This window comes from Nelusetta ayraudi, unplaced genomic scaffold (genome assembly GCF_046127955.1).
Source record: "Nelusetta ayraudi isolate G7.1 ecotype Tasmania unplaced genomic scaffold, CSIRO-AGI_Nayr_v1 ptg000050l, whole genome shotgun sequence".
NCBI lineage: Eukaryota > Metazoa > Chordata > Actinopteri > Tetraodontiformes > Monacanthidae > Nelusetta > Nelusetta ayraudi.
The window spans coordinates 1793555-1808638 of record NW_027466100.1 but is presented as its reverse complement, the minus strand read 5'-3'; the positions used below and the strand labels follow the sequence as shown (position 1 = coordinate 1808638).

General features: G+C 41.6%; 1 protein-coding gene across 1 annotated transcript; it reads right to left on the bottom strand.

Annotated features, from left to right (window-relative positions):
* Nucleotides 1–2002: 2002 nt before the first annotated feature.
* Nucleotides 2003–13421, bottom strand: LOC142895905 (myosin heavy chain, fast skeletal muscle-like). The gene is made up of 40 exons (XM_076037259.1): nt 13041–13421; nt 12470–12685; nt 12039–12182; nt 11810–11966; nt 11662–11689; nt 11411–11522; nt 11239–11331; nt 11078–11141; nt 10880–10978; nt 10693–10796; nt 10453–10591; nt 10243–10361; nt 9993–10142; nt 9713–9883; nt 9326–9632; nt 9143–9222; nt 8975–9062; nt 8744–8861; nt 8538–8661; nt 8317–8453; nt 7939–8194; nt 7611–7853; nt 7349–7525; nt 7121–7266; nt 6932–7022; nt 6466–6855; nt 6263–6389; nt 5772–5890; nt 5481–5677; nt 5220–5403; nt 4968–5133; nt 4723–4847; nt 4273–4581; nt 3527–3730; nt 3303–3428; nt 3024–3194; nt 2822–2926; nt 2615–2710; nt 2253–2384; nt 2003–2136 (listed from the first exon to the last, which is right to left on the bottom strand). The coding sequence occupies exons 2-40, from the start codon at nt 12671–12673 to the stop codon at nt 2116–2118; spliced, it is 5823 nt and encodes a 1940-aa protein (XP_075893374.1). The 5' UTR covers nt 12674–12685; nt 13041–13421; the 3' UTR covers nt 2003–2115.
* Between the last annotated feature and the right edge of the window lie 1663 nt (nt 13422–15084).

The window sequence follows — 15084 nt, the reverse complement described above, 5'->3', positions numbered from 1 at the left end:
TTGCACCCATTTGCTCATAATATCTGTCAGTAAATGCTTCATGCAGTGACTTGAGGCCTTCAGGGGAAAGGCGATATTTTTTTGGCCACATCCGTGGACGCCTAAAGCTCCTGGTGGCAGCATGGGATGTTTTGGCTCCATTGATTCACCACCATCCCTGCAGGTCAGCTGCTCCCCATAGTCCTGTTTGGATTATGGGATGTTTATGGGATGCCTTCAACGCAGCAGGCACCGTGCCTTGGTACACGGCTTATGGAGGCATACAGGTTCCGATTTAGCAGTGAAATCATATCATGAGTGTTTGGCAAAGCTTATTGTGTTTTTATTCCATCAAGTGAGGTATAAGCAGCAGAACACCAAGGCTCGTCTCACTGAGTGCACAACACAGAGGCTGCACAGACGAAACGTTTTGAGGAGATGATGGGGAGTGACGATGGTCCACTTTGGAGCATTCGCTTTGGGTAAAGAAAATTACTTTTTTATTAAGTCAAATTTTAGAAAGAGAGAGTTCATTCAAATAACATCAGATGTGTCCAGAATGTAGTATAATTTTTGGTTAATCAAGGACCTGCGATAACTGCTTTTGACTGAGGTGTGAGATACTATATTTCTTTTTGGGGTTGTAAAGCAATATTGATGAGTTTTGTTCTGAAAAGTGTCAGATACTGGTGCTGATTAAGAGTCCTCTTTGGGATTTAGGTATGAAAAAGCAGGTATAAAATTCTATATTTCTTATCACTTGAGATTTTGTTGACGTGTGACATATAAAGCTGAGGCTGTCAAATTTATCCCGTCAACAGGTTTTATGTCATTATTATTGAGTTGTTCTTTTGAATACAATTTGAATGGTTGGTGTTATTACCAGTTATTGCCACCCACAGAACCTTGACAGGGAAAAACTTCAATGTGAAAGTGAAAATATTACACTTTATTTGAGTAACTTTAAAATATATTTACCCAAAATTGTGTTCAAAGTAAAGAAAGACTGCATGGCAGCAGAAAGCCACTGTCATTTGATGCAATCATTAACTTGCGAGGACAGCAGATGGCTGATCCACCCTATAAGGACCAGTGCAACTTTAGAGACAGTGGAGCAACAAAATTGTTTTCGTCTTTATTGCAACTTTTCCAACAATTTGGAAGCACACTGAATATACAGATTAACACTGTGTATTAACAGTGTTGTTGAGTCTCAAAATTGTGGTTGAAGTGTGAATTCTATCTATCTATCTATCGATCTATCTATCGACAGTATATAAACATATATGTGTGTGTGTGTGTGTGTGTGTATATATATATATATATATATGTATATTCATATCATATAAATCATATCATCATGTCATGCTACAACAGCAGCTACAATTGTATATATATATATATATATATATATATATATATATATATATACATATATGTATATATATATATATATATATATATATATATATATATATATAGTTGCACACACACACACACACACACACACATATTTATTGTATATATGTGTGTGACTGTGGCGCGCACGTGTGTGTGTGTAAAGGATTCTGAAATAGCTCAGAGGAATAACTTATTGAAAAGTGTTGCTCTTCAGAATTTGCCACATGATGAGTAATGTGAACAAAAGTTAAATAGACCATTATTTTTTATCATTCAGTCATTTTTATAATGACTATACATTGAAATAGAATAAAAATAATTTCAGATGCATGTATATATATGTATATATATCTATATATATATACACATACATATATATACATATATATATATATTTATATATATATCAAGAAAAAAGTTTCCTCTTTAATTTTGAGAGTCAATCAAATTATGACTGAAAAAAACGTTTTGCAGAATTTAAGTTCCAACAAACAAATGGTCCTGTACTGCTTTTGCTTCACAGTCTCAAACTCACATCAGAGATGTAACACACCAAAATGGTTTTCAAGGCAGTGCCAAGAAATCTGTCATGGAAAAAGAGAAAAGAGGAAAAGAGGCAGCAAACTGGTGATTGATTTCTTTATTATACTACAATCTATCTACAATGTTTAACAGTGACAGTTTGATGAAAATCATATTTTATGATTCTCTTACGACCTGTCAGCAACTTGTGGTTTACTCCTCAGAGTCTTTGGACTGAAACAGAGAGAAAACAGAGTGAAGGGCATCATCAACAACAAGAGCTTTTATGATCGACAGATACAAATTGATTATTGCCATCCACAAAGCGTTCCTGTTATTGTCTCACTTACTTTTCCTACTTCACGACTCTTGGCTCTCAGCTTGTTGACCTGCGACTCGGCGATGTCAGCTCTCTCCTGAGCCTCCTCCAGCTCGTGCTGAACCTTCCTGAACCTGGACAGGTGAGTGTTGGCCTGCTCCTCCTGTGAACACATTCCCAGATCCATACTTCCATCAATACTGAGGCACAGAGGTTGACTGTTTCTGCTCATGTGAATGTTCCACATTGTACCGATATTTAAGGCCTAGTGTTTAGGGCTGAATAGCATTTAGTGGCACTGCATACAATGTAATATGTAACTAGTAAACTCTTTAACTAATGCCAAACACGCATGCCTCTTTTCACTTTTGATTTTCCTGTGTTGCAACTTACAGCCTCCTCGGCCTGCCTCTTGTAGGCCTTGACTTTCAGCTGCAGCTTGTCCACCAGATCCTGCAGCCTGGAGACATTCTTCTTGTCCTCCTCAGTCTGGAGAGTGCAGACATGTACCCTTTAGTTGGAGCTTCTTCATTCACCATAGAGAAGTGGCAATATAAACTCAAAAATGGAGCTAAAAAGAAGAGAAGAATCCATGCAGACCTGGTAGGTGAGCTCCTTCACTCTTCTCTCATATTTACGAACACCTTTGATGGCGTCCGCTCCGCGTCTCTGCTCAGATTCGAACTCTCCCTCGAGCTCACGCACCTTAAAGATACCATGAAAAGCGTTCGATGTGAGCGAATTTGAGGAGGGCATTACATTTCCAAAACTTGTGAGAATCTATTTTCAAATCCATCTGTACCCTGGACTCCAGCTTCTGCAGCTGCTTCTTGCCCCCCTTCATGGCCAGATTCTCAGCCTCGTCCAGGCGGTGCTGCAGGTCCTTCACTGTCACCTCCAGGTTCTTCTTCATCCTCTCCAGGTGAGCGCTGGTGTCCTGCTCCTTCTTCAGCTCCTCAGCCATCATAGCCGCCTAGACGTTCAAAAACAAATGTTTGCGTTTACTCCTACATTGACAGCACTTGATAAGGTGGATAGAAAACTGGCAGTGATACTATGCAGATGGTACTGGCTTGCTTACATCAGTGATGGCCTTCTTGGCCTTTTCCTCTGCGTTTCTTGCTTCCTGGACACAATCCTCCACTTCACCCTGGACCTGGACAAAATCGGATTCCAGCTTCTTCTTGGTGTTGATGAGGCTGGTATTCTATCGTAGAGGAAACAAAAGAAATCCCAAAATTTTAATTCAGAATTCAAAGATAATTTTCAGATGTTGACAAGCTTTATCTGCATTTGGAAGACTACCTGGGAGTGCAGCAGGCCCACGCGCTCGCTGGCATCCACCAGCTCCTGCTCGGCCACTTTGCGGCTCCTCTCCGTCTGCTCCAGGGCGGCTCTCAGCTCCTCAATCTCGGCCAGCATCAGGTTGTTTCTGCGCTCCACCATGGCCGCCTGCTCTCTCATGTCCTCCTGGCCTCGAACAGCTTCATCCAGGTGCAGCTGGGCATCCTGAATTGGTTGATAGCAGAAGAAACATGTTGAGCTACTTTTTATTAACCTTATACACCATTAGGAATGTTTCTAAATCTGCCTTGTCTATCTAAGTAACAAAGAGCCCTTAGAAAATGTTTGGAGACCCACAAGATGTTGGACAAATCATGTCTTTTACACTCTATCACTATTATCCACTGATTAGGACTAATCAGACTGTCAATTCAACCAGGTGGAAACAGCTCAAGGAATTTTGAGGGTGACACGTATGAATCATAAACCCTATAGTGAGTTACTATGCACTACAGCGTTTCACTAAACTCAGAGTCAGTCGGTAGTCAGGTTTGTATACTGGGAAAAAAAAAACTTAAATGTTGCTTTGCTTTTCTTGAAATGAGGACATTGAAGCTCTTTTAAATTACAGCAGCTACTACATCTGGGTTGCTGTTTTTGACATATGCATTGCAATCCTGAGATCAGTTATAAATGTTTTCTATTCATGAATACGTATAAATGAATACGAAGAATCTGAATTTCATTCAGTCATTCAGTAGACAAACCTTAAGCTGTCCCTGGACGTTCCTCAGCTGCTTCTGGGTCTCTGCTGCCTGCCGGTTGGCGTGGCTCAGCTGAATCTCCATCTCGTTCAGGTCTCCCTCCATCTTCTTCTTGATTCTCAGGGCATCGTTCCTGCTCCTGACCTCAGAGTCCAAGTTGCTCTGCATGGACTCAATCACTCTCTGGCTGTTCCTCTTGATCTGCTCAATCTCCTCGTCCTTCTCCGCCAGCTTTCGGTCAATTTCACCCTTGACCTGAGTGAGCTCAAGCTGGACTCTGAGAATCTTTGATTCCTCATGTTCCAGGGTGGCCTGAAAAAAGCAGGATCCTCTTTGTTTAAATGGTTTGTTATAAAAACTGACCTGACTTAAAAACAAAACAAAACTGAAGTGTTATGAACAACATCTTGACATCATATGTGTTAGGTGTGTAAGTATCGCCAATGTTTTCACCTCAGCCTCCTCCAGAGCGGTCTGGATCTCTGACTTCTCACTCTCCACTGTCTTCTTTCCTTTCTCAAGCTCATGAATACTTTTTCCAGTCTCACCAATTTGTTCAGTCAGGTCAGAAATTTCCTCTGTCAAAGCAAAAAAATGTAATGTTATAATATTCTAGAGCCTTATATCAAAACATCAAGTGACTATCGGTGACACTTGACTTTTTTACTGCGTCACTGATTGAAATTGAATGGCCTTACGTTGCAGGTTCTTGTTTTCTCTCTTTAATGTCTCGAGCTGATCCAAAGACTCTTCATAGGAATTCTTCAACTTGAACATCTCAGTGCTGAGAGAGCGGGCTTCCTTCTGAGATCCCTCCAGCTCTGCCTGGCTCTCTTCGTACTTCTGCTTCCACTCAGCAAGAACCTGAATATAAAATCCCCAAAGTCTCTTAGTTGTTCGAAATGATTTTTTCTTGATTTCAGCAGAAAAGCCACGTGGAAGAATCTCACCTTGTCAAAGTTCCTTTGCTTCTTATCGAGGTTAGCGGCCAGAGCGTTAGCTCTCTCCACATCGATCATCAGGTCCTCCACTTCACCATGCAGCCTCTGTTTGGTCTTTTCCAGAGAGGCACACTTTGCATTCACAGCCTCGATGGACTCCTCCGCGTCCTGAAGACGCTGAGCCAGCTTCTTCCTGTAACGGACACGTTGAGGTTCAAGATCAGAACTGCTACACGAGGAACTGACCTGGTGTCCAGACGCTTTCATTACTTGGCCTCTTCCAGCTCCTCAGTGCGCTGAATGGCATCAGTCTCGTATTTGGTTCTCCACTGAGCCACTTCGCTGTTGGCTTTGGACATTGAACGCTGCAGCTCAGCCTTGGCTTCCTGCTCCTCCTCATACTGCTCTCTGAGCAGTTCACAGTCATGACGAGAGGACTGGACGGCATGAGCCAGGGCGTTCTTGGCCTGGTAAATTAAAAGAAGCGAACCATCACTATTTAATGACACCTCTAGTGGGCTTTGACTCCGAGGTTATTATAGTGTTTTTTCATTGACTTACCTTAACCTCCTCCTCAATGTGCCTCTTTAGCTCCTCGATCTGCTGAGTGTAGGCCTGTTTTCCCCTCGTCAGCTGAGAGATCAGGGCTTCTTTCTCCTCCAGCTGCCGTACAGATTCCCCTAATTACATAGAGTGAATAACAATAATATATCTGGTCAGAATGGAGAACAAAGTAGATCACGTGTGAGTACAGATTTTTTTCGCCATATTTGTGCAATTTCGTTGGTACATTTGCAAGCACGATGAATTTGCACGACACCGGAGGGAGAAATGTGTTCATCTGAGCATGTTTGTCCTCCGTGACAATAGGTGGCGACGGCTTGCTTGTGGCACAGGTCAGGGAACGCATCCTTCAGTTCTGAGTCAGTGTAGCAGCAGCCATGTGGTTTTTTTTTTGTGTAGGTTCTTCACTTTTTTTTTTTTTTAGAGCTAATTCTAAGAAGTACAATTCGCAACCCTAAGGTTACCCAAGTTGAGGACATAGTTCTTACCATTTTCAGTCTGAAGTCTTGCTCTCTGTGCACTCAGATCGTTTAGCTGACGCACATTTTCATCATTCTTGGATTTGAGCTCACTCAGCTGATCTTCTAAGGTCCGACACATCTTCTCCAGGTTTGACTGTAAAAGGAATACCTTTTATCAGCCTTGAAAACATCATTAAATACTGTGCCTGTCTCCCTCGAGCAGTTCCCACCTTTGATTTGGCAATAGCCTCCATGTTGCTTGAAAGGTCATCGATCTCCATCTTGTACTCGCTCTTCTCTTTCTCCAGCTTCTGTTTGACTCTCTGGAGGTTGTCGATCTGCTCTCCCAGCTCGGCTACGCTGTCGGCCTGCTTCTTGCGCAGAGCTGCAGCGGTAGCCTCGTGCTGCAGGGTGGACTCCTCGAGGTCACGACGCAGCTTCTGGAACTCGGCCTCACGCTTCTTGTTCATCTCAATCTGTGCAGCTGTTGCCCCACCGGCTTCTTCGAGTCTCTCGCTGATCTCCTCCAGTTCCCTGGAGAGATCAGACCTCTGCTTCTCCACCTTGGCCCGAGCAGCCCGCTCGGCTTCGATCTCTTCTTCCAGCTCCTCAATACGAGCCTAAAACGACAAAATCATATATTACTCTGGATATTTGAAACAAGTACTTATTTATTGAGACAGATTTTATTCGTACCTGGAGCTCTTTTATCTTTTTCTGCAGCTGAATCCCAAGAGACTGCTCGTCCTCAATCTTACTGAGAAGTTGGCTAATCTCAAAGTCCTTTCTAGAAGGGGCGGAAGCCAAATAGTAACGCAAGAATTTTAAATTCTGTATATATTATCATATAAGTGATGTATGAAAACACTGGCTGCTTCTTCTTACTTCTTTATTTTCTCCTCAGACTGCTGCTTGTCATTCTCCAGATCCATTACTGATTCTTGAGCCAGTTTCAGATCTCCTTCCAGCTTTCTTTTAGCTCGCTCAAGATCCATACGGAGCTTCTTCTCTTGCTCCAGGGATCCTTCAAGCTGCATTGAAAGAGACAATACATTTTTATTATGTTTCAAACTTTAAATGTGACTGAACTGACTGTGTGTTATTGTTCCTTACATCGTCCACTTGCTGCTCCAGCTTGGTCTTGGCCTTGGTCAGAGTGTTGACTTTGTCTTCCTCTGCCTGCAGGTCATCAAGGGTCTGCTGGTGGGCCTCTTGGAGGGCTTTCTTCTCTTTGGTCAACTTGGCAATGGCCTCATCTTGAGATGCCATCTCCTCTGTAAGATTTTTGACCTGTGCAGTTTTTAGAAATTTTAATCAATAAGACTTTGCGTAACACTGGGGGGAAAAAAATGAAACATTTAAAATGTCTTGTTACCTTGTTCTCAGTGGCATGCTTCTCTTTTTCCACTTTGGCCAGGGTGAGCTCCAAGTCATCAATGTCTTTCTTCAGCTCAGAGCACTCATCCTCCAGCTTCCTCTTCTTAGCTGTCAGCTCAGCATTGATTTCCTCCTCATCCTCCAGCCTCTCAGTTGTCTCTTTGAGTTTGGCCTCAAGCTGGATTTTTGCTTTGATCAGCCCCTCACACCTTTCTTCAGCATCACTGAGGTTTTCACTTTCCTTGAAGCAAATGCAAACAGATTAACGTCATTGCCGGAGCACATACTGAGGCAGAATCTTTTTTTTTTCAAAGATGATAACTTACAGTCTGAACTTGCAGCGTCAGGTCATTTTTCTCCTGCAGCAGTGAAACCATCTTCTCCTCAAGCTCCTTCTTCTTAGCTAAGGCCTTTGCAAGATCCTCCTTGGTTTTTTCAAAGTCCACCTTCATGACTGCCATCTCCTTTTCAGTTTCAGCGCTCTTCAGGAGAGGCTTGATCTTGAAGTACACCTTCATCCATGGCCAAGTTTTGACATTCATGAATGAGCGGATGTTGTACTGGATGGTGAAAACTGCTTCTCTGTTGAAAAAAGTTTTTAAGAACCCATTATCGAATGGTATGGCCCTTAATTGACAACACAGGTCAAACTAACAACACTCACAAATTGTCTCCAAACGCCTCCTTTGAAAAAAAGTACAAACCTCCTTTCCATCATCTTGACAAACTCTCTCCTCATCAGGTGACCTCTGCAGAGAGCCTGAGTCATTGTGACAAGCTCGGCTAGCTTCTCATCTCTCATCTCCTCTAGAACACCCAGAAGACCGGCTTTGAAGAACACCTGAGAGACAAGAGGTAGAAATATGGATCCTCATTACGGCCTCTTTTACAATACCATCATTCAATGACGTGTTTCTCATTGTACCTTGGTGTGGCCAAACTTGTACTGAGTGTGGTCCACATCGATAGATCCCAGAAGCTTCTCAGAGGCCTTCTTGTTATCGATGAACTGTCCCTCGGGGATGACACTAGCATTCAATACTTTGTATCTGAAAGTAAATATTTATTTAAAGTAATCAATTTAAAGTGATACTCCAATGATGACAACAATTATGATGAATGCTCTTCTACCTTTGCTTGAAGTCACCATACAGGATTCTGCTGGGGAAACCTTTCCTGCAGATCCTGATGCCTTCCAGCACACCGTTACACCTGAGCTGATGGATGACCAGGAAGTTCTCCATGAGACCTAGAACGTAAATTGCATTGTTACTGTCTTGATTTTTACTGTAAAAATGTATGATTTGAAATATTTTTATAACTTCATCAACCACAGTCCACAGTCAGAACATGACTTCATACCTGGAGTCTTTGTTTCATTGGGAATCAGGCAGCGCACAAAATGAGGATGTGTGCTTCTTAAATTTGTCATCAGCTTGCCCAAATTTTCCTAGGGGTGGGGTGGGGGGTATGTAATTAGCCAATCTGAAATAGACAACCTAAACATCAAATCACACTTCCATATTTTACCCTGAACAGAGCAGACACAGTTTGGAAGGAACCGCCCTTCTTTTTTGCTCCCTTCTTGCCACCGCCACCACCAGATTCACCTGTTGACAGTAGAAAACATTCCATCCAATTAAAAACATCCATACAATTAACTCAACCCGTTATTTAGCAGATTGGTGAAAAGGAACATCAGGGGGCTCCTACCATCTGCTGAGGCATGGGTGGCATACAAAAATGCCAGCAATTTAACTGAAGACTTCTGGTAGAGCTGAACCACTGTGTCATTCAGAGGGTCCTTGTTTTTGTCAAGCCACCCTGTGATGTTGTAGTCAACAGTGCCAGCATAGTGCACCAGAGAGAAGTGGGCCTCAGCTTTGCCTTTGGCCGGCTTTGGCTTCTCAAAGGACTTGGTTTTACCCAGATGCTGGTCATACAGTTTGTTCTTGAAGGTCGTGTCCGATGCCTTGGGGAACATGCACTCCTCTTCAAGGATAGAGAAGATGCCCATTGGCTGTGGTGATGAAACGACGATGTTAACACTTCCTAGGCATTTGAAGTTATTCACGTTTTTCCAAAGTGGATGTGTTGTACCTTCTCAATCAGCTCAATGCAGGCAGCCAAGTCCATACCGAAGTCAATAAACTCCCAATCGATTCCCTCCTTCTTGTACTCCTCTTGCTCCAGCACAAACATGTGGTGGTTGAAAAACTGTTGCAGCTTTTCATTGGTGAAGTTGATGCACAGCTGCTCCAAGCTGTTGTACTAAAAACATACCAAAGGTCAGCATAGGCCTTTAAGAGGCAGTTAAAAAACAATACTGTTTGAGTGATGTATATGATGGTGGCTTGGACTGTCAGGTAAACAAACTTACATCAAAGATTTCAAACCCAGCAATGTCCAGGACACCGATGAAATAGCTTCTGGGCTGTTTGGTGTCCAGCATTTCATTGATTCTGACGACCATCCACAAGAACATCTTCTCATAGACTGACTTGCAGAGGGCACTGACGGCATTGTTCACCTGGTTTTAGAAATATGAATAGTTAAGTGAAGGTCACCTGATTTATAAACAACTGACTGATGGTTTGTTGTATTGACTGAAAATGATGTTAGAGGACTACCTGAGGGACAGTCTGACCCTTGGTCACATACTCATTACCGACTTTGACTCTGGGGTAGCACAAAGCTTTCAGCAGATCAGCTGAGTTCAGACCCATGAGGTATGAGATTTTATCAGCCACTAAAAAACAGAGGTTAGTTGAGATTTGAAGTCAGAACACCGGTTTTAATGAATGTGCTGTCAAAAAAAATTAACAAAAACAGTTACAGACCCTCGGTGCCATCAGGCTCAGCCTGCTCCTCACGCTGCTTCTGCTTGAACTTCATGTTGCCATGATGCATGACAGCTCCAGTCAGCTTGAAAATGCCTGCCTTCTCATCTGCAGTGAATCCCAGGATGTCGATGGCAGTCTGCGAGTTTACAAGAAAAGTTAAACGTTCACATTAAACATGTTTAAAGTTTGTTCGTTTTTTTTTAAATTTCAGGTCACATATTTGTTTGAGTTTCTCACATCAGTGGCGATAAACTCCTCAATGTCATCGATGCTCTTCACAGTGATCTCACCCTGACTGATCATGTGGTAGTCATATGGGTTGGTGGTGATGAGGAGGGCCTCTGACATAAGGTAAATATTGAGGTAAGGAAATCTATATATTCCACCAGGAAATAGATCAATTGTAAGCTCGACAAAGTCTCACCAATCAGCTCAGGTTTGTGGCCCGTTGTGAGCTGGTAGAAGATGTGGTAGCTCCTCTCAGCAGACAGCTGGAATGTCACCCGAGACTTCTCCAGCAGATCTGTTGATAACAGTTACCAATCAGTTTCAACACATGGAAATGCAATAAAAAAAAAAATAAAAAATTGTCTTTGAAAATCTTCATGTTTTCCGGCCTTACACGTTTCAATGTCAGCTGAAGCCAGCTTCCCAGATGTTGCAAAATGGATTCTAATGAATTTACCCTGTGTAAATTATTCAGAGAAGTATGATTAAGTATTGCAACCCTCCACATATTGACATAGTTTGTAAGACTTTTCATGGAAGCAAAAAAACACTCACAAAGCGGGATGAGTTGTCATTCCTCACAGTTTTGGCATTACCATAAGCCTCCAGCAGGGGGTTGGCTGCGATGATTTGATCTTCCAGCGACCCCTTCAGAGAGTAAAACGCCAATCCAACTGAGTTCCATGTTTCTTAATGCACAGAGCTCTGGTCACATGACATTATTCACCTGCATCTTGCTAGAAACTGCTTCCTGTTTCTTTCCTCCAGCCACTGCGATTGTCGCAAAGTACTGGATGACACGTTTGGTGTTGACAGTCTTTCCTGCGCCAGATTCTCCACTTTGGGCAAAAAAAGGTACATCAATGTTGTTGTACATGCCAGGCAATATACCAGAGAAATCAACATTATGAATGATGGCCTTCATTTTTTAAACACACACACACACACACACACACACACAAACAAAAACAAGCTTACGTGATCAGGATTGACTGGTTATCACGATCTGTTGAGAAAATTGAAGTTTAAAGATGTTTTCCTGCCTACTTCATTTACATTCAGTCTGTAGCCATAACTAGGCTCAATCACAACAGTTTAGATAAAAAAAAAAAAAAGACTCTGATACCTTGGAGCATGAACTGATAGGCGTTATCAGAGATGGAGAAGATGTGAGGCGGGGCTTCAATCCTCTTCTTGCCTCTGTATCCTTGCACAACCCCTGTGTCGTACACTGGGAGCCACTTGTAGGGGTTCACAGTGACGCAGAACAGCCCAGAGTAGGTCTGTGGGGACAGCAACAGGTTCTCAACATTCTCATCCCACAGTAACAACTAATGACTTCTGATGTGACCCACGTAGATCATCCACGCTGCGTAACGCTCTTTGAGGTTGTACAGCACAGAGGGTTCACTGAGGTGGGTCATCATGGCCATGTCCTCAATCTTGTTGTACTTCGGAGGGTTCATGGGGAAGATCTCGGTGTCTTTGACAGTGATGGTCTATTGCAGGGGCAGAACATCACAGGAGATTTTGCTATGAAAATGTATGAATATTTTTGTTTAATTGTCTCTTTAAACTTTATTATTACAGAGAAATATTACAGGTATTACAGAGAAAATTATATTCTTTAGCTCATTTTGTTTTAGCTCATATGTCATATGCTTTTAGGCCATCAGTTTGTCATGAAGAAACACACACACAAATACCATAACAAGAGCATCTTTTTTTGTAAAGGAAATGTGATTTTTTTTATTTATTGTTTAAACGTCTTTGCCATCTCACTTACCTTCCCACATAAGGTGTCCACGGTGGCTTTGCCCCCCTCCCTCTTGGTCAGTTTCCCCTTAAGGTACATCTCAGTGGGCTCAGTCACAAAGTATGCTGATTTAGCATCAAAGGGAGTGTTCTGAGCTTCAAGCCTCTCTCTTTCTGGCTTCCGGAGGTAAATGGCCGCCGCGCCAAAACACTCCATTTCTGCGTCTCCACTCATGATGACGTTTTACTGTAAGTTGGTGAGAACAGAGCAGTTATTTCATTTTCCTTATTATTTATTTATTTTTTTTTCTAAAAATAAAGTATATATATATATATATATATATATATATATATATATATATACATATATATAGTCTTTTTTATTTTTTTTTTACATATTAAAAGAGAAGGACACAGTCATTCCAACTAAGTAATGAACCACTGACTAAAGTGACAAATATTTGCCATTAAACATTTTTTGGGTAAGCACTTTTTTGTCATTTAAATTTTTCTTCTTTTTTTTGTAGTGCTTGCATATATTAATGGAATGAGAAACAGGTGATATTTGTTTAGATTGTGAAGAAGAAACAGTGAAGAATTACCTTGTCCCCTTCCCTCAGAAGAACAGATGTTGATGGCACAATGAGGATACTGCAAAAAGAAGCAAATAGTTTTAGGCAATATCTATGTTTAAAGTATTCCAAGCCACGTAAGAAAATTAATCCCAACACACGCACGCACTCTACACTTGAGTCTTCACTCTGTGCTCTTGGCAATAAGTGCCCTGCATTGTTCATTAAGCTGCTGCCTTCCCTTCTGCTAATAAAAGACTTAAACTGGCTCACCTTGAGTGGTGCTCTATCAGTCCTTGTGGAAGTACAGCCTGCCTTCTTATATAGGGATGAGTGCTTACTCACAAGACGTGACATCCTTTATTTGGGCATGCACTGTTAATCTCCTGGCTTGGAGATTTTTTTTTGCTTCTGTTGTGATAAAAGCCATACTTTACTGCAGCGCATCACCTTAATCACCTTCACCTAAAGCTCAAGTTATGACTCAAAGAATTCAGACGTTGTTGAAGAGTTTCAGTGGGACATAACTACAAACATATCAAAGTTCTTGAACTGACAGAAATAACTGGTCGACTGGTAAGATCAAATTGCTCCTCATTAGTGCAATTACCAGCGTAGGTCAGCATCACAAACCAAAATTTAAAAACAGAGTTTTCACAAGCCATTGATGAGATGTTAATTTGTATTTTATGTCTTAGAGGTTTGCATCAAACAGGTGTCAACACCAGTGTGAAGGGAGGCAGTTCTACACAAAAAAACTAGGTTTAACTATTGTTATAAAATGTAAAAATAGATCAAGACACATTCAATGCCGCATTTTTAACCTTGTGAAAACATTGTCCTGGCAGCCGTATTAGCCTCTGAGGTTCAGACATTGTTTTGGACTATACAATAATCTCTTAAATGCGCCTTGGCACTGCAGAGGATCTGACTTTAGCCGCGGAGAAGCTCATGTGTCACTGGCATTCGGCTGCAGAAGCCTTGCAAGTCTTTCCTGTGACAAAGGAGCAGGATTGGGCCCAACAGTTGCTCATCGAAGAGCCCATGGAAATAAAGATACCCGCCTGATCACAGATACACTCACTGAGGTCTGCGTTTTGCCAAATCCCAGACTTAATTAGATTTGTTCAGTCGGGAGGAAGGACAATAGAAGGAAAAACAACACTTTTATTTATAGTGCTTTAATTTCCTCCGTTGTCTCCTTTGTTGAGATATTTATGTGGTAGGTATGTCCTGACATATGTGTCCTTGGAGAAGTTCCCATCAACGGTTTAATGTAAATTTTTTGTAGCCCATACAACATTTGAGAAATCTGTTTGCTTGTTTTTTCGTTTACATTTTAGTATCCTGTCATCTTGCCCACATCGTGCCGCAATCAAAATTATGTATTATTATAGGGGCAATTCTGGAGCAAAGCCTGAGTTTAAAGTACTATAAGAAGAACAGGAACAGCTCAACCTCATTCACACTCGCCGACAGAGAGGAAAGCTGGCTGGTAGGTATGAAATCTCTCTGATACTGTTCATATTCAACACATGTAGAAAACAGGTATTTAGTTATTGTTGTCAATGTCTCATTTATATATCAAAATGTTCAATGTATTGAAAAAAAATTACCTAAAATATCCAATATATATAATATATAATATATAGATTTACATATTTTATGTTGAATAACATTAAATACATAATCAATTCTATAGAAGCCTTCTTCATCAAAGAGGGCACTAAGAGCAGATGGATGCTGAACCTTCTTCATACTAGACATAACTCCAAATATCTTCCATTGAATGCAGCACTTGGTGGGGACAATATTTTGTCCCTATTGGTACGCAACTCAAGTTTAATATGGAGCGTTATTGGCACGCAGTGCAAGACACTTGTTCTCAGTAAGGAGGCCAGTGTCTACCTGGTGTTATTTATACTTTCTGAGTAAAGGAGTCCTTTATTTAGCCCCACAGCTGTATCAGCCTGATCGCAGAGTCAGGTGATGAATGTACGGCTCCTCTGTTATTGTTCATATACACCTCCAGCTATATATCAGGGTCACATCTTTGTGTATTAATCAGTGTATT